Genomic DNA, 19,918 nt, shown 5'->3' on the forward strand with positions numbered 1-19,918 from the left:
TCACAGCGCGTTAAATGAAATCGTCAACACTCTGGGCCAACGCAACTCATCGACTGCTTCTATGTGGTACTTTTGAGTGATTTATGAGCAAATGACATTTGCAAAATAATAAAAAATTGCACCGAAAATTGCTATGCCAGTCCGTCCGTGGTGTTCTGCATCCCGTATGTCCCGTGTCGTGTGTCCTGTATTCCAGCTGTCAAAATTCGCATGCAGCCAACAGAAATATGAGGGAGCTGTTTTTGGTGGCTATTCCAGTCAAATGCATAGCGACATGGCGCTGCTGTTTTGCAAATTTGCATCGCTTTGCGGTGTGGTAAATGGCAAACTTGCTGAATTGTTTATTGACGGCGTTGGCCCTATGAAACATACAAATGTTTGTTCCGCCAAAATTGAATGAGGCTGCACGGCCAGCGAGTGTTTGTGATACACATAAGCACCTGGCGCATTTCTGCTGAATAGCTAAATATTTCTATCCCCTCGTTTATGGGGAATTAATAGAAAGGAAAGGAAAAAACTTTGACGGGTGTTGGGTTTTGGGTGTTGCACCATTGAAAGCCATAATACAAAGCCGTGTGCTGTAAATTACTGGGCTTAAAAAACCACACCTTGCGGCCGTGCAATCATTTTATTCCTTCTGGCTGATGACAGTCTGAAAACTAAGTTAAGCTACTTAGAATTAAAGGACGCAGCACTTGGGACCGCATTCAGCGCAAAGCCAATAAAACTGAACTTTAACTGCAGTCGCCAGACAGCAGCTGCTCTCCAAAGTGTCATAATTGTCACCGCCAGGTGGCGGGGTGGTGGTGAGTTGGTAAGGGCTTATGCTGCGGGATAAGAACGTCTGTGTCTATAGTTTTTGCCCATCAAAGGCGGCGGTTTTGTGCTTCAGAAGGGCCAGCTACATAGCTCAGTGTGCAAGCTGAGTGGTAAATTCCGTGTACAAAAAAGGACCACAACAAATAAAATAAGTGAAATAAAAATATAAGGTTTAGATCCATATAATCATCATTTCTGCCATTTCTAATGAAGAGATGGCTCTGTGCTGCTGTGCACCAGAGGCAACTTGCTGTCTGCTGACACAATTTCCACCGCACTCCTGGCCACAAACACAGATATATACACATACACATACACACAGAGACCGGATTCAGGAGGCAGGATTCAGTATTCAGGATTCCAGGTGTCTTGCCGGCTGTTGACACCTGCGTCGTGTACTTCAATTAAATTTTAATTGAAATGAATATATTCGTGTGCGAACACATGCTAGTGTGCATCTTTTTTGTCGCCTCCATCCTTTGTGAAGTGGCTCCAGCTGCGTCATCATAATCTTTGATAAAGCCAGCAAGGAAGTTGAATCTGCAGCCAGCCTTCGCCAGAGTTTGTGGTCACAAAAATGTCCAGGCAACCAGAAATAAACGCAATGCCAGCTTTATTAAATTTACTAGCTAAATGCCAAACAATCAATATGTTTGCCCTTTTCAATTTGTGACTTTTGGCTTGAATTTTGAGCTGATAAAATGCTATATAAGAAACATTGAAAGCCCACTGTTAATTCATTAAGCTTCAGATCCTTGAGTTGTTTTGATTCCATTACATCTCCATAAAGTGTGCGATGGTCAGGGAAAAATGTTTTTAAAATACGCAAAAACCATGGAAAAACCATGGAAAACCCCGTTTGCGGGCAAAATTCATATGCAAAAGTGTTTAAACAATTTCACACAAAAATGCCAATTACAAACGATGACAAAAACGGCAGCATCGAATGGGGCCGGTCAAAATTGATGGTCAACTATTAAAAATAATTGGCAGGAAAAAAACTTGCACCGGAATCCCCATAATATAGTGAAAACGAGTTGGCTTTGCACATATTGCCAGCCGAGTTATTGAATAGCGATTTTTGCAAATATTTGCACGCCATTTAAAGTTAATTCGCACATGAATGTAATTTGTTTGCGCATTACGCATACGCAGTGTGGGTGCAGCTGCATTGCGGTGCTTCACATTTGTATGCTAATTTTAAAGCTTCCACTTTCACATGCTCATGAGGAGCACTTACATTTTTTCAAAGAAAGGAATCGCATTGGCTTAATACCTTATCCAGCTTATAATACTGCCTTTAAGCCATAAACCATACAAATCTGTAACTTGTAGTAAACTTAGATTAATGTTAGTCATATTTTTCGAACACCCTAATATGCATATGCATACCTGCAAATGGAAGAGCGAAGCGTAAACAAATTAGCAAAAGTTTTCGCACCCCACTTAAATTGTTGTGCAAACTCTTTAAAGAGCATTTACAACCGGAAAGTGCGAACTTTCATATACTTTACAGCATTCTTGCAACTTGTTAGCCGTGTGCTTTAAGCCTCAAGACAAGTTGCTTTCTATGTATGTGCCGCAGTTGTGTTTGACTCGTAAAATGGGGGAAATGGGAAATGAGGAAAAGACAGCACCCACACGAAGAACCAACCAGTTTGGAGTAGCAAGACGACATCATGTGGCTGACACTAGAGCGTTTTTCTTTTGTGTGTGCAGCTGCCAACAACAGTTTGCAGTTGCGTGGCTGCAAATTTGGGTTAACATGTCACGAATCTACTCGCAGTTCCTCGGCGCTTCAAAGAATGCGGCATTATCGCTTAAAGTGTCGTTGGCTGGGGTCCTTTGGCATTTAACTCGCTGTCTCGCCCCTAATTTCGGCTCTGCATTTTCTATTTTCTATTTTCCATTCGCCATTTTCCATTTTCCACTTGCCATTTCCCATTTTCTGTTTTCCATTTTCCATTTTGTATATTTCCAGAGAGTTGGCTTTCTCTGCCTCGGATTGGGCATGTTTATCTCCCTGCTGTTTGGCTTCATCTTCGGCCTAATCCTGGGCACCACCGAGATGCCTTGGGGCCAGAACTCCGACTGGCCCACGGAGGAGATGCGCGGCAGGTAAGGCCATAAAATTGGGTCCCACATCAATGTCAATCAGGCCGAACAATTGGGTTAGATTGCGCAAAATGCCGCACGTCCGAATCAAATAGCTAAACCGCCAGGAAGCATAAATTAATTCCCTTACAGGCCCATCGACATATTGATTGTAATCAAATAACGACATTGCAGTAGTTGCGGTCTACGCAAACGTTAATATTTCCAATTTCGATGTAGAATTTAATTAGGACATATTTTCGATTTACGTTTGCCATAATTTCGTGAACCCAAAAACATTCCAGTGAATCCGAATCACAAATCTGGACTGAAAACGACTGCTGTCTATTCATTTGAATACATCAAAGGAATAGCTGAGCAGAAGGTATGCAAGTGACACTCCAAATAGAGAATTATCCTGGAAACCTTCACATATCCTTTAATGTGCCTACCACATAAAAATGGCACTTTAAAACGCAGAATGAGCTGAAATTCTGGGAACGATGTGAGCAACAATTCAGATCTTTGATGGATGCAGGAAAAGACAGACACTTAGCGATATGTATTTGCCGATTGTAATTAAGAAGCATTATATCACAAGTCATCCATTTCGCAAAGTCATGAAGGAGGGAGGCCACTTTCAAATCCCTCGACTTTCGAGAGTGAATTAGGAGTTTGTCGAAAATCCAAAATCCATTAAGTATGTTAATTAACCAGTGTCTCGCACAGCTACTTGCCTCGCAATAAGTCGGCAGCTAAATCTATGAGTGCGAATGTAACAAATTACTTGCAAATAATTCAAATAATCTAGGGCCCCGCAGTAATGTGAGGCGTGTGCTCATTAGAGCGCCTGCAAGGCTTTCTAGGACACTCTTCCACTTTCACTCCCCCAGAAAAAAAGCACCCCAATTCCCATTCTTCAGCATTTCCCAGTCACTTGAGTCTATATATATGGGCACACATTTATTACGGCATCGTTTTTTGCCAAAGAAATCTTTAAGTCGCCACGCGCCGTCTGCGTAAATCTCCTCCAGCATTGCCATTGGGTTCGGGTTTGGGTTTGGGTTTGGTCCTGAGTTTAGGTCCACAATGGGCTTAGTTGTGTCCTCCACAACACACACGCCCCCTGGCGGCTGGAAAAGCGGCAGCACAATAAATTAAGCTCAGCCACAGAATTCGCCGGAAGTTGCGTGAAATGAATGTGTGTCGGCAATTGTGTTAATTGCACAAAATAAATTGTTAAAATAATAATACACAATGCGAGATGTTCGGCTGGTTGGATGGTTGAATGGTCGGCTGCTCTGGCCTGACATCTAAATATACTTCCATACATATCTTTGTATGTATATATCTCGGCCTATCTCTATAATTAAGTGCTTTGGGTCCATTCTAGTGCTTTATTGTTGGCCAAGGCCAGTCAAGTGGCCACTCCATTTCCATCTCCATCTTGATTTCCATGCCCATCTCTATCATAATAATAGGCACACATAATGAATTTCTCCAGATTGCGTGTGCCCATCACCGGTCGGTCATGCAATCAACGTGGATTTCCAATGGTCATCCCACAATTTCATCCGCCCCGTTGTCATCGCTCACTGGCCTCAATAATTGTGTCACGTGGCGCGTGAAAATACAGCCTTGTCATTCGGTCCATTGGATTCGTGATGACCGAGTGGGATCGCCCACATAGGTAGAAGGTACTCAAAAGGACCTCTACCTTATGCATGTACGAGTATGCATCTCATTGGGCTAAATTAATTTAATATTTCAGTTAAGTTCGGTAGAATGCGTTACTTGTTGTTTCATTACTAAATAAAGAGCCAAATGCTTTGCGTTTGAATTTGCTGATGAAAGCCTTAATTACATTAAAATTGATACAGCAATCCGCACAGGGTAATGCTATTTTAAGCAGACAGCCAACTGCCCACACATTTGGCCCACTCTATTCGCCATAAATAACCGCACCGAGCCAAATTAAATGTATGCCACTTTACTGCGGGGGCGTGTCGACACGCCCACATAGTTGCAACAGTTGCAACAGTCGGCAGATGCCACAGATACCCACAGATGCCACATGCAAACCGGCGAAAATAATCAGTGCAAATGTCGTCGTGGGAGGATGCAAGTGCGAGTAGAGTTTATGTATACACAAGGTGGTTGGAGTTTGTCTAGTTTGCAGTAGCTAAAAATATATTTCATTACTGTTTTACACGGAGAATGGGTGAATTTGCACACATTTTACGTTTACGGCTGCCAACGAGCTCTGTTGATTATCACATTTTGAATGCAGAGCAAAGCGGATTCCCATGGTCAGCTTAGTTAAATAAATCGCAATTAAAAGCAGAGCGTCTGTTCTGGGCGTTTTTCCATTCCTAATTTTCCCCTTGATGTGAACAGAAAGTGGCAGAAACCGAAGGGGTTTAAACGATTTTTTATCCAAGGCTAGAATCTGTACCGCTGCGACCCACATCAAGCCAATCTAGATGGTGTTCTGGCCTCATTTGCATTGTTTTCAATCTACGAATTTCAACCATAAACAATTTGCTGCAACAAATTTATGTTTAGGACTTGCCGAATGTTGGTGGCTATAATTGAGCGTAAATTGCCGCCGTATAATAAAGTTGTTTTATGCATAAAAGTTAAATACTTGTATAACTCAAACTGCGGCGTTCATAAATAAAACTCACACTTTCGGTGGCGCAAAAGTAAAAGCGCCATTAATCAGTGAAAAGTTGGTCCCAGGTAAAAATCCCGGGTTTTCATATAGGCAAAAGTCCGGGTCACAAATGAGGCGAATGAATCAAAAAACGAGTGAGTTACGCAACTTGGCATAGCCAAAGTCTAAAATACCCTTGCACCCTGCTTGGATTTTGGGATCTTGAGATAGGGCAAATTTGTCGTGGGAGAAATGCTCACTAGAGTGGACCTTGTTATTCATTACAAGTTGATAAATATGCAGATATATATATCTAGATGAGCTATGCATTATAAAGTCAGTCTGTTTAAATACTAAATATAACAAATAACAGCAAAGTTGAATAAACCAAATATTAGAAAATCAACATTGTCAGCCAAACACTGCGTATGAGTGATAAACTTCAGATGCCAAGTGCTAGTGCTAATACCACTTCTCGTAGGCTTAGGTCTAGTTTAAACTCACTCCAGTACGCCGAAGTTGGGAATTATGTTTAATCAGGGACTCAACTGAATGTCATGGGGTGGAGTGAACTTATCGGACCAATTTGTAATACCCCAAGTGAAGGGTATAAGGGCCGGGCGCCGTGAAAAGTTTGCCAACATTTCTCACCATTAAACGACTCTAACTCCTGACTCGCAAATGCCATGGGCGACCAGGCCGGTTTGGCGGAAGCGATAACAAAGCCGCTGACACTTGACAAACTTGCGCGAGTGTCAAAAAATCTCCGCGAAATGGGCGGCATTTGGTGGCTGCCTGGGTTTTGCAGCTCAAAAAAAAAGATAGAAAAAAAATGAAGGAAAAAAGAAAAGATGCCATCACCTGGCTTTCACGAAAGTGAAGCATTTGGCCCACCTGCTGACCCCGACACCCAAAGCCAGATAAGCAGTGTCTGCCACAGTTTCAACCGCCTGGCTGGCCAAACATCCCAACATCCAAACATCCATCTTGATGCGACTTAATTTGGCGCCTCTTTCGACAATGATTGTAGCATTTAGCTGCTGGGCTGGCATTTGTCATCCGCCGGCTGTTGGGTTTTTAATTAATTTTTCACATTTTTACATTGCTACATTTGAGAATTTCGTGCCCACTGTTTCGATGGCCATTTCACAGTTGATTTTTCAATAATTTCCCGCTTTTCCGATTCGCAGGGGCAATGTGCGCGCCCTTTGGATGGGCGTTCTGTGGGCGTTAACATCTGGCACGGGCGTGGCAGTGGCCTTGCTCCAGGGCTCCGCCGGTCCGCTGATCGGGGTCGCCATATCCGCCTCCCTCCTCCCGCCAGTCGTCAATTGCGTAAGTATCCCCCGCATCTCCCGCCCGAACATGGGGCTGAAAAATTATCCTAAATTAAATAAAATATCTGGGGCACCGAAAATAAATCATATTGGTGGTCTGCGAAAGGGAATTATTAATAAAAAGCATTTTGGAAATAAGCTATAAGTTATTATACTTAAAAACCAATAAACCTATAATAATGAAATAATACATAATTTATTTAAATAAATTTCTAAAGTCAGTAGAGAGTCCAAACTAATTTCTTTAGGCACTTTACTTAATAAATTAAATTTTTCTATAAATGCAAAATTACAGCTGAACAGTCAAACTTGTACTTGAATAAGTTATATTTTTCCAAAGTTTGAGTATTAAAGCTCTACTATCGAATTTCAACTTGAATAAATATTCATTTACTTTGAATTGAATTACGCCAATTAGCGTACTATTTTAGTAAATTGCGTATAAACGACTGTTGAAAGCTACAGCTTGTTTGCTCAATTACGAAATTGATTCTGCAGACACACTGGAAAGTCCTTAACCACATCCAGACAGCTCCAAAGCCAAATATTAAATTTATAAAGTGTACATTTCGATTTACCTTAATTGATAATCCTGGAGGTAACCAGTAAGGAAAACATTATTCCTCATATGTGAGTACTCAAGCTCATATTTACCCAAAATGGCAAACATATATGGCGTCGCAGAAGCCCATTTAATAAGTGATTTTCCTTGGCCTTGAAAGCGGCTTCTCCATGGCAATTTTCCCATTAGCATGCTATTAACAAAAGCTTCGATTCTGGCAACGATTGCGCAGTGGATGTTTCATCATGAGTGAGCAGGTGCCGGAAATGACTTTGCCAGCCATATTTATGGCCATGCAGAGGCCCAAAAGCATTCCTCAAAATGCGAATAGAACAGGCTTCTAGCATTCCAATCGAATCGAATATATACACTTCGTTCAGTCGCATGGAAAATTGCGCAATTCCAATTTATATTATGCTCCGATTATATTTCGAGTCCACTCGAATTTTCTACCATCGATGATCATCGCTTTAGGCCAAATTGATACGAGTATATAGTATGTGCTTGAACTGCCGCAAACATGGTCGAAACTTCCAAGTGGCCAAAATAGCCGAGTGGATGTAACGCACTTAAAGACCCAAATGCAAAGCGGGCCTGGAAGTTTTTGGGCTTGGCTAATATTTTTGGGGGCCTTGGAGTGAGTTTCACCATAAATTAGGCCGAAATACAATTTGCTGATTAATCTGAAGTGCATTGCCCAAAAACTTTCGCCCATAAATCTGTCCAGCAGGCAGGCAGAGCAGTTGTAGTCAAAGTCTGGGTATGAAGATGGTTCTCAGCTGTTTTACCACTTGGTGCGGCGCAACCGCAACGAGTGCATAAATTTCGACCCAATTTTCAAGTGCAAATTGCGAATCCGAATCCGAATCCGAGACCTAGACCGAATCTGAATCAGAACAGAGTCCCCCAAGCTGCTGGCGGATGTGGCGTAAAATTATAAAGCAAGTGGACTCCTCCCAGAAGGGGAAGTGCATGCAAAAACTAGGAAAAAAGCACAGGAACCGGCAGGCCAAGTGCCACACAGAAACACACAAACACAGAAACACACAAACTGGCAGACAAACAGCCCGGCTGGATGACATTTATCAATGGTGACAGTGGGACAAAGGCGCCGCCGGGAGGCGTGTGTGTGTGTGTGTTCCACAACCATGACAAAATGATGCAAGCGGCGAATTATGGACAACAGGAAGGGGCATTCCACATAGCAATATAGCCCCAACTTAAAGCGGCCAAAACAATGGCGCTGAAATCGCTTAATCATGCCGGCCGAGCTGCGGTCGAGCATGTGTGCAAGTTTGCGAGTGTGCAAGTGTGCAAGTGTGCAAGTGTCGCTCCAACTTCGCGTTCTTATCCTGCGAAAAGTATAGCATACATATGAGCTGCATAAATCAGTGGCACGCACCGAGCAACCGAGGCCGATGGAGCAACCTTTGTCCATGTTTTCTCAGCTCTTTTCCCGCATTTTTCCCCCAGGCCAGTCAGCCAGCCAGCCAGCCAGCAAGGAGCGTGTTACAATTAATTGCCTGCTGTCTGGCCCTAAGGCAGTGTCGCGGCCAACAGAGCGTATGAGTAATTTCCAGTACTCGCCAACTGCTCGCATTTCACATTTCACATCTCACATCCCGAGGTGCTGCTGGGTGAACATTCCAGCTGGGAAAGTGAACTGCAGCACAGCGGCACAATAATTGCAACTCTTAATTTTGGCTTATTAAATTGCCAGCGAGCTTATTTATGTGGCATGTACATGAACTCCAATGCCATAAAGCGGTCTGCAACGCCTTTACTTTCAAATCCGAGCACGCAATAATTTACCCAGAAACGGTCGTAAATTCGAATAATAGCGAAAATAGAAAGTAAGTCGGGCAAAAGAAAAGTCATGAGCTCGCACACAAATGGAAAAACAAACACACTCCAGCAGATTTGTGGATTTCACAGCAGAGGTTAGCTTACTAGCAGCGTCATGAATTTATATTATAAATTATAAGCTTTAGATAAGAAATGATTTCTGTAAAATTTAACTACATCATTTGTTGTATCTCTTAACATTTTTCACTGTGAATATTTTTATTTACCTTTGGAATATTTATATTCTTTTAATTTAAAAAGCAGGAAAAGATACAATTAAAGACTGCAAAGTTTTTAGGTTTATTTTTTCAAGATGCTACAGTGATGAGTTGACCCGAATAGTAGGTGGGTTTATATAGAAACGGCACGCACTTCCGGACTTGCTGAGCAATGTGCTGAGTCATTATAATTTATAATAGCAAAGCGAAGGATACAGAGCGAAATCGCAAAAAAATACAGAAGAATGTAGAAGAGCGAATGGCAGAAAGAGGCGGAATGGAGAACGAACTGAAAATGCGACAATGAAGTTCTATCTACGAGTGGGTGATGGGGTGGTGATGTCCTTGGGGGGCGGGGAGGTGGTGTGGCGCCCACACATGCCGCAAAGTTATAGTGATTCAAGGGCGGCGCAGGCACTGCTTGGTATGCCAACGGGAGCGCCATCTAACCGGAACTGGGCACGCGGCGACCTTATGACCTCGAACCGAAGCACACACATGGTCATGGGAAATGGAACTTCAAAGTCACAGCTACCAACCAACCCATATTTATGCACTTTTTATATTGCGCTTGTGTTGCAGGGTCTGTTTTGGTCACTGGCCTGCATTTGGCTCATCTATCCGGAGAAGCGGATACCGCACTTGAAGAACGAGGCAATGAACTCGACTAGCGCATACCCATTCCTCTACACCAACTATCTGCCCACCGAGTTCCTGATCAACGGCATCGTGTCCGCCTGCCTGACCATCGTGAATGTCATTTGCATATTTATCACGGCCATAATCGTATTGAAAATTAAAGAGGTCTCGGCGCCATACACCGCCAGTCCGGACTTAAAGCGGTGAGTAGACATTTTCGCCACTTTGCAGGCGTATTTTAGTCGATGACGACATGTAGTCGTTGTTCTTTTGGCAAACCAATAGGGTGGACCTTGTTGAGACTATAATAAATATATTATTGGGTTGATTATACATTTCCATACTGCGCAACATGTGCGACTTCGACTACTGAAAGTGGTACTTAAGTGGTACATGAGAACAGGGTCCACCCTGGAAAACATAATATGTATGAATAGCAGCAAATTAAAAATGTGCACAGCGAGATGCGCTGGAGTGTGTTTAATGACGGCGGAGCAAGTGCTTTTGAGCTTATCATTTCCGTAATGTGCGCTTGGTCAGTTGCCCATTAGTAAGTGTAATTAATAACGACAACAGAGACAGAAACAGAGACAAAATCACAATGGACAACAAAATGGGTTGTATGGTCCGGTTGTCCAGTAAATACCCATTTAAAATGCACATCTATTAGCATGCGAATTATATATCACGTCAACATGGCCATTGACTGACTCCACGATGGGTTAATAAATCAGATCTTGTCTGCTTTCTGCATTAAGCCCATCTTAGATTGCTCCACACAAAACAATAGTTGGGAGGAAATTAACCCATGAGGCTCAACACTTGCCATCCTGAGCACTTAAATCAATAATGGAGCTGAATCCCGGACATAGCTTGCTCCACCAGGAGTCTGAAGTTGTGATTTTGTAGTAGGCCCACCGATTTGTTGCGAGAACCCCAAGAAATCTTTAACTTTTGGCAGACTGTCTGCGCAAGTGCTTCGCTCAAAAAATGATATATCGCGTAATTAACTGAGTGATTTCGCCGAGTGGCCGAGTGGCAATCCAAATGAAAACAAATGCCGCACATCGCCAGCTAGGATGACAAATGTGGAACTGAGCTCCAAGTCTGCGTCTCAGTCTGCCGCAGACATGTGTCTTTAATTTTCCCAAAGTGGCGCATTAAATTGCTTTAAGCGAGAGGACTAGGCTTTCGTCAACAACACAGCATTCATATACATGCACTTATACACACACACACACACACTTGGCCCGCATCAACGAAACGGCCCGCGAAAGTATGCTACAATTTTATTTCGCTGCTGCCGTTTGCGACATCCTTTTTATTATAGTGCACATACATACATATGAATGTATGAATGTCCTGCGACTGTTCCGACGTTTATTTAAGCACGCTCACGCTCGTTTGCCCATTTGTTTGACTTGTTTGTGTAGCTTTTAGAAATTGTGTTTACTTTGTGCATACCCTACGCAAAGGATCCCATCGTTTTGATCTCTAGCCTGCACTACAGCCAGTCGAATATTGACCACTTTTTGCTCACCCAAAACAAAGCCACTCGAATCGGATTTCAATATAAGCCGGCCACTCGAAGAAACGGCTATCCAGCAATCGGAATCCGATCCCATTTGTTGGGCTCACTCGTTGCCACTGTTAGCCGAGAGTCCTGGTCCTGGAAATGGTAGAAAGCTCGGGGAACAGGAGCAAAAAAAAACAAAAGCAAAAATGAGAAAAAGGGCTCTTTCCGCAGGCTGTTGCATTACGCATAAAGTGCATGGTTTCATATTTATTTGTTGTTACTCGTATAACCAGGACCCATCCAGTTTGCTCGACTCTGGCGAATTGGTTTTGTTTTCATTGCTGCGGTTTTCTTTTGACAGCGGTTTATGGTTGCGAATTCCTTGTCTCCGCCAATTCAAAATGATTTTTATGGGTTTTCTGTCCGACGAGAGAGCAACTCCTATGCCAACATAAATGGGGACAGTTTCTGCATGGAGCCCGAAGGTTATTTCCCATAATAGAAAAAGTTTCTCGATGGGCACTGAGTAAAATTGAACTAAAACTTCGGCAACAAAAAAAATCGTGCAATGCCAATCATTCAGCATACAATTTTACAGCTCTTTTACAGTGGGTTTTCATTTGGTGGCAGTAAGAAACCATTAAACTTAATTACAAAAGGGCACGTCACTTTTGAAGGCAGTTTAATAGGATAACAAAGGAGAAGTATGGATCTTAGAAACATTGAATATATATATGCTGAATCATTTGCCACTGAACTCTTCTATGCACACAATAATATTTTCCTCGATTTTAAAATAAATTTCCCACTTTCGCGCAGATTTTGGGAAACAGATCTTCGCACCGTTCGCAAAACGAATCGCTCAACAATGCGGCATCCTCGAGGTCGCAGCTCGATGGCCGGAGGTCCTGGAGGACATGGCGGGATGGGCACCGTCAGGGGCATGGACAAGTTCAGCGGGTGAGTCAGCGGGGGCAGACACACATTCTGAAGGGGGAAAAGCGCTCTTTGGGGACCGGCCGACCCTGAACCAATTCTCATATTTCGCATATCCTTTACAATTCCGTTTTTGTTGAATAATTGAGCCCGGTCGTGTGTGCAAACTCATTCTCATTCGCATACGTAGACTCATACTCATTCCCACACTCATTCCCACACTCATTCCCACGTCTATTTACTGCATCTTAATAGTGCGCAATAACCATCTAGCCATAAATAAATATGTGCTGCACATTCAGTGAAATATTTATCGCATAATTGAAATCATTGCCGAGTATTTATGGCGGTCTTAGGCAAACGCAAATGCGAAAAAACGAAACAAATGGCTTTAAAATTTGGAAAATATGGAAGAAAATGCAACTAAAAGTCGGAAACTACCCAAGTAACTGACTGAATAATCTGAAAGTCTGCTTCAATGTTTGTATGCTTTTTCCACGTTTAAATGCAACGTTTGCATGTAAAATAATTAAAAGCAACCAAATCGATTTGTATATGTATGTACACACAGCCAGCTCTAATTTCGATTGACCTAAGGGCGGATTGCAAACGAGCATTCTCGGTAAATGAGTTCCAAATAAACAAGTTAATACCTGCAAAAGCGTTGGGAAAAAATTGCAACGTTCTGTTGGACATTTAAACAATGCAAACTCATGCAACAAATTAACACGCGGCTGTGAGCTTTTTAATTTAGCACAAAATGCCAGCACCATTTGTTTACACAAAACTAACAAAAAGCCATAAATGTTTCGCTGCACGACGGGCCGCATCCATTTCCACACCGACGCGTCATTCAAAGTTCCTGGCATTGTTGCACCAAATGAACACTTGTTTGCCACGCCCCCTTCCCCCCAGGGGCGCCCACTACCACGGCCTGGACGAGCGGGACGCCCAGATGGACAATGCCCTGGAGAGGGCTCTGGCCCAGGCCGAGAACGATGCCACTTTCCGGAAGGTCAAGCGGATGAGCTACTCCAGCAATGCGGCTGGCGAGGTGAGCAGTGTTCTATACATTTAGTTCAGTAGTTCAGTTGACTGCCAAATTAGTTTGGTTTTAGGATATAAGTATTCTATACACATGGTAACTCTGCAAGATCTGTGCAATGTCTGATATAATTATACAAAACATATGTATGGATAATATACTATACAAGCTAACCCCTTTCAAGAACAACATTTTAAGCTTTTACTTTTTCTAAAATATTTATTTATTATGTGGGCCCAATCTGAATTTGATTTGAATACTTAAACTAAAGTATAGGGTAGCATTGCCGTGTCCTGCTGATTCTCATCGCCGAGCGCTTAATGTCCAGTGTGCTTAGCCAGAGTTCTGTCTCCTGTTTCTCCTGCGCCGGTTGCTCCTCCTCGTCTTGATCTTCCTCGGGCGGCTCAGCTTCCGCTTGTAGGTCCTCTTGACTTTCCGCTTGCCACTGCCTGAGTTGCTTCCGGATGAGGCGGTGGTCGTGTCGCTGGCTGAAGCGGCGGCCTGGATCGGCACAGTCGGCTTCGGCCGCATTCGCGGGAAGCGTACAATCGACGCAGTCCGCATTGGTGGGATCATCGGCACAGGAGACGGCCAGCCCAGTTGGAAGATGGGTCAAGAAGATGGTCACCAGGAGGCAGCCCACGATCAGTAGTGATTTCCTCATGTTGCTGTTGGTTGCGGCAGTTGGCGAATGTTAATCTTTTCCTGCCAGAACCACCGCTTTTATAGCAACTTCGCCACCGATTGATTTCAATTCGCAAGTGTGCACAAGTGTGCCATCAGCTTCCACCAATTTTCGCACTTTGTCCGCGTTTGATTACCCATTGTGCCCAAGATTGGGCCTAACATTCGGTTCAAACAAAATATTTGACAGGTTTTCTTCATCGATGGGTGAATGGGCATAAGTCGTAGTGATATAATATCCATATATTTACACAGTTGCTTAAACACTCCGTTTGCATGGCATCCATCGATTTTTCAAATTAAAATGTCAAGCACACCTGCTTGTGTTTGTTTAACTGCTGTCGAAACAAAGAGTTCCCCTCTACGAACTTACGAATTTATTTTAATAAACTAGTTTTCGATCGATTTAAGTTTGGCCAAGTTTCGGGGCCAAAAAGTGGGAAGTCTCTTCAAATTGCATTTGTCATTGCCCCAAGGAAAGGAAGGCCAGCCAGCATTTAAGCTTAATTGCCGGCAATTATTTGGCGGATGGGCAGGGAGCAGACGCTGGCCAACTGACCTCAATCATTAGTTGATAAGCCCTGCGAGGCGGACAAGAAAATGCACGGCGAGCGGCGGAAAAAGTGCCGGCCAAACGAGGCGACAATACTCGTAAACCAAGTTGGGAAGATCATAAATCAAGGGATGCTTGTCAGGATGGGAGAGCAAAAAGAAGGGGTCACTTGGGGCAGTTGCAAGGAAAAAAGCGGAGCAGCAGAGCAACAACTGAGTAGTTGAAAATCATGTAAGATTTATAGTTAAGCCAGATGAACCTGTTGCAAGACGAAAATAAACTCCTTGCGGTTTTTTTGCACTGCTGCCAGCTGAAACTATACCCACTGGGCAATATCTGTCATTTTGTAGCATAAAAACTGAAGCTCTGCGCTTAAGTTCTTGTCATTGAGTTTCGTACAGTGTTCTGGTTTTTTGCAGCAGGAAAAGCGTACTTAACCAACATCTGCATGTCCCATCACCTTGCTGAATTCGCTAATGACACTTAATCTGTCTGCCACCCGCCTGGATCCATAATCATAGAGCAAGCTCTGGTAGGAGAAACTTTTTTAATTTCCTGTTTAAGAGGCAGACGAGCGCCTCAATTAAAACTCGCCGGCAAGCAGCATTCAAAGGCCATCCAAGCGTCGATTGCCACAAATCAACTTCTACATTAATTCGTTTCCAGGCGGCAAAAAAAAAGTGGAAAGTTGGTGGTGGATGGTGGGTGGTGGGTGGTCTTGGGCCAAGAAACTCGAGTGGCTGGCAAGCTGACATGCTCCAAATATTTCGAGAGACAGCCACCAAATAGCCGAGTGGCATGCAAAACAAACTTGCAAAGCCTACGACCAACACGAACACCACCACCACCACCAGCACGCCCTCTGGCGGCAGCTTGTAATCAGTTTAAAGTGAGTCCTGGCCACTAAAACTCAATTAACCCCATTTGAATGGAGCACGAGGCAATTGAAAAAACACAGAAAACATGAAATGAAAACGAAAACGAAGCGCAGAGCGAGCAAATCAAGGCAAAAGATTAAAAACGGAAATGGTCGGCCATTGAGATGGGTGGTTGGTTGGTTAGATGGTTGGATGGGTGGATGGATGGATGGGTGGATGGATGGATGGGTGAATGGATGGATGGGAGGATGGGAGGATGGGTGGGTGGGTAGCTCGGATGGTTGCCAAAGGTTGGCAGCATTTTTCACTTAAAACCGCATTGATACTCAATTACCAGGTCGGCAGTCGACTCCCCCGCAAGTTGGACAAAACAAACGGCGGACGCGGAGCACAGGAAAACGGAAGCACTTTGCAACGGAAATGAAACATCAATTAAAGTCGCACACCGAGCGACGGCGAATCCTTCGAAGGCGGAGCGCGGCAGGCAGGAAACTGTTGGCCTCCCATCACCCAGTCAGCCTCCTCTTCGTCTGTCGTCCTTCGTCCTTCGTCCTTGGATGCAGCCAGGCACTTGGAAGCCGCTCCAGAGCGAACGCTTGTTCGTTTGCCGCCACAGGGCCTAAGGGCACATTTCGTTAGTTTTTATTGCTTAATTGTAATTTCGCATATGGGAAAACGGAAAGTTTAATTGGCTCCGCTGAAGTATCAGTGCTGAAGTCTCACAGACGATTTATTAGGAAGAGTTGGGAGTTTGGGAGTTTGGGAACCGAGGCCACAATGGCAATCTAATTGGGTGCAGAGAAAATACTCAGATATTTTTCTTTAAAAGTGTGGCATTGTAGCAGCGTTACTATAAACATGATTTCAATGTAATTCGGCAATATAAAATCCAAACTACATGTTTTAAACAACTATCTGATAATATCCAACAGTCTTTAATACCTCATCCTTGATTTTTTCAGTTAACCGAGCGACTGGCAAAGATAGCCGGCCTAAACCGCCTCAAGACGGATGGCGACCCAGGACAGACGGGATCGGGCAGTCTGTCCGGCAGTCGAATGAACTCCATTCCGAACTCCCAGCTGAATGTGGACCTGAAGGCGCTGGACAAGCTGGTTAGCACGCTCCTGGAGCAGCACACTTCCGGTGCCCAGGGCGCCACTTCTTTTAAACCGGAAGTGGGCAGCCGCACTCCGCCACTGCAGCGGATGGCCTCCAAGAAGCTGAACCGCTGGCGTCCACTCTCCCGATCCGCCCACAGCTACAAGCGCCACGAGAGCAGCGATCTCATCGGTGGTAGCTTCACCCAGCTCATGGAGCGCGTCGATCCGCCGGCGACTTCCGCCCCACATCCACCCAACATGCCCACGATCATGGAGAGCAGTGCTGGCAGTCCAGTCACTCCGACCCCCAACAATGCCCAGCAGCAGGCGGCTCATCCGCCCATGTGGAACGCATCCTTGGACGCCACGCCAGGAGCGGTGAGAAATGTCCTGCACGGAGCGGCAAATGGAGGCAGAAATGAGCCCGAGGATCAGCTCAACTTGACGCAAAACTATGTGGGCTAAGCTTTACTTGTTTTAATGCAAAGCATATTTTTCAAAGTTTAAAGATATTAAAATTATAAATACAAATATCTGTGCTACAAATTATTGATGAAATGGTGTTCGATTATTCCACACATGATAGATGCAATGCTTTTCAAATTTTATACTTGTTTGTTTACGCTAATTAATTGTCCTAATTACTTTTTGAAAAGTATCATTTGCGTAAATAGATAATATAATAGAACACATTGAATACAAATATGTGTGCTTTTCTCACAATTATCCCCATTCACTGCATAACCTCTCCCACTATTCCTACCCTAAACATTATTGATAAAAAAACCATCGCCCAAATTTTCGCCACCCACTGGTCAGAATCGTCTTCCGACTCTAATTTCAGCGACTCTTTTCAAGCAAATAAGACACGATCAAAAGCTATAATCCCCACCTACGAAACATCATCAGAGTCATTTTTGATAGAAAATAAAATCTCATACATAGAATTTAGAGCAGCACTAAATAGCCTTAAAGGGAAGACCCCAGGGCTTGACCGGATTTCATATCCCATGTTAAAAAACATCAGTTACCCTGTATCACTCCGCCTTATAGACTTATTTAATAACATTCTCGATAGCCACATTCCACAGCATTTTAAGAACAGCACAATACTACCAATCCATAAACCCAACACAGCCAAAATATCCATAAACTCATATCGACCGATTTCTCTAAACCCTTGCATATCTAAGGTACTAGAAAAAATCATAGCAAACCGACTATGGTGGCTTGCGGTTAACAGCAAACTTCTCGATAGTCGACAACTCGGATTTCGGAAGGGAATGTCAGTATCTGAGTGCCTAACTCTGTTAGATTACCAGACTACAGCAGCCCTATCCACTAGAAGCCACCTATCAGTCATAAGCCTTGACTTTGAAAAAGCCTATGATAAAATTGGAATACACAGTATAATCGACGAATTGCATAGATGGAAAATCGGCCCAAAAATACTGAATTTTATAAAAAACTTCCTGACCAACCGTAAAATTAAAGTCCAAGTCAGCAACGAATTTTCAGACAACCAACCACTCTACAATGGGATTCCACAAGGTTCCCCATTATCAGTGGTTCTATTTTTAATAGCCTTCAACAAACTCTGTCGTACCATCGAAGTCCATAGGGGCTTCCAGTTCTTCTCCTACGCAGACGACTTCACTATTGTAAAGAAAATAAACAAAAACGTAAATTCCTTGCAAATCAATCCCCTTTTCAAAGACATAATAAAATGGTGCGAGTATTCTGGAGCGAAACTCTCGATTCATAAATGCCAGCACCTACACATATGCAGAAAACACAGATGCAACTTCGAGATCAATTCTCAGGCTTACCCCCTTATCCAAACTAACTCCCTTAAAATCCTTGGATTAATAATCTCGAACAAATACAGGTGGAAAGACCACATAGAGTCATTGGCAATTCAGATCTCCAAAAGATTAGATATTATAAAATGGTTAGGGAACCAACGACTCAACTGCGACTTCAGATCTCTAGTAAGTACAATAAATGCCCTCTTAATGTCTAAAATCGACTACTGCCTACCGTTTTACGGGAATTGCCCAACCTCATACCTAAAAAAACTGAAAACGCTCTACCACGCTGCCTTAAGGTTCGCTTTTGGTGCCTTCCGCACCACACCTATTAATAATCTTCTCTTTGAAGCTGAAATTATGCCAATAGAGTTAAGACTTAGTCTGACATCTGCAAGAATATGTAAGTCGTTCCATTTTGCAAACAACACTCCTCTTCAAAGCGTCCTACAAAAAATTAAAAAATCTAGACGAAAACCCAGAATTCCTTCTATCATACACAGAGTATCCAAATTTAGATACGAAAATGGTTTATTTATTCCTCCTTTAAAATCAGGAAAACAAAAAACTCCCCCATGGTCTTTTTCAAAAGACACAATAAACTTAACTTTACACTACACCTTAAAATCCTCCACCCCACCAGAAGTATTTCAAAGAAAGTTCCTCTCCCTCAAAGAACACTATAACACCTACACATTCATTTACACAGATGGATCGAAATCTACAAAAGGAGTCTCTTACAGCATTACGACTGACACACACGTTATCAAATCCACTCTCCTACCAGCACATAGCACTATATACACGGCAGAAGTGGCAGCCATTTATGCTGCCTGCCAATACGCGGAAAGCCAGAAGCAGAGATTTATTGTCTGCTCTGACTCGCTGTCATCACTACAATCAATAGGCAATATTAATAATCAAACTTTTTATACGTCCCAAATCAGGGACATCCTTAACCGATGCCAACCAAAAATAATATTATTGTGGATCCCAGGCCACACAAATATTACTGGGAACGACACGGCAGATTTAGCTGCTAGGGAAGCTCATATCTTCCCACAAATATTCGAAATCAATAAAAATTATAAAGATACACAAATATATATTAAAAACTTATTTAAAAAGAATCCATATTAATATGGGAAAATACATCGGAACACTACAAATACATCAACCCCAACAAAACATCAATTAAAAACTATAATATTACTCCACAAGACAA

General features: G+C 43.1%; 3 protein-coding genes across 5 annotated transcripts in view; 1 reads left to right on the forward strand and 2 right to left on the reverse strand.

Moving 5' to 3' along the window:
• The window catches only part of LOC120443918, a 31,553-nt gene extending 14,114 nt beyond the window's left edge, over nucleotides 1–17,439 (forward strand). For both annotated transcript variants that reach the window (XM_044005708.1, XM_039623359.2), the window contains exons 8-13: nucleotides 2,801–2,937; nucleotides 6,760–6,904; nucleotides 10,114–10,373; nucleotides 12,506–12,646; nucleotides 13,538–13,676; nucleotides 16,745–17,439. In XM_044005708.1, the coding sequence (XP_043861643.1) occupies nucleotides 2,801–2,937; nucleotides 6,760–6,904; nucleotides 10,114–10,373; nucleotides 12,506–12,646; nucleotides 13,538–13,676; nucleotides 16,745–17,350 (1,428 nt within the window). In that variant the 3' untranslated portion in view covers nucleotides 17,351–17,439. The remainder of the gene's footprint in view (nucleotides 1–2,800; nucleotides 2,938–6,759; nucleotides 6,905–10,113; nucleotides 10,374–12,505; nucleotides 12,647–13,537; nucleotides 13,677–16,744) is intronic.
• The window catches only part of LOC120443916, a 105,990-nt gene that overhangs the window by 43,209 nt on the left and 42,863 nt on the right, over nucleotides 1–19,918 (reverse strand). The gene's annotated exons all lie outside the window — the stretch shown is intronic.
• On the reverse strand, nucleotides 13,939–14,433 carry LOC120443922. Its single transcript, XM_039623363.2, is given in 2 exon segments — nucleotides 13,939–14,172; nucleotides 14,174–14,433. Coding segments are annotated over 2 exon segments (330 nt in total). The 5' UTR covers nucleotides 14,332–14,433; the 3' UTR covers nucleotides 13,939–14,000.

This window comes from Drosophila santomea, chromosome 2L (assembly GCF_016746245.2).
Source record: "Drosophila santomea strain STO CAGO 1482 chromosome 2L, Prin_Dsan_1.1, whole genome shotgun sequence".
In the NCBI taxonomy this organism is placed as follows: Eukaryota; Metazoa; Arthropoda; class Insecta; order Diptera; family Drosophilidae; genus Drosophila; species Drosophila santomea.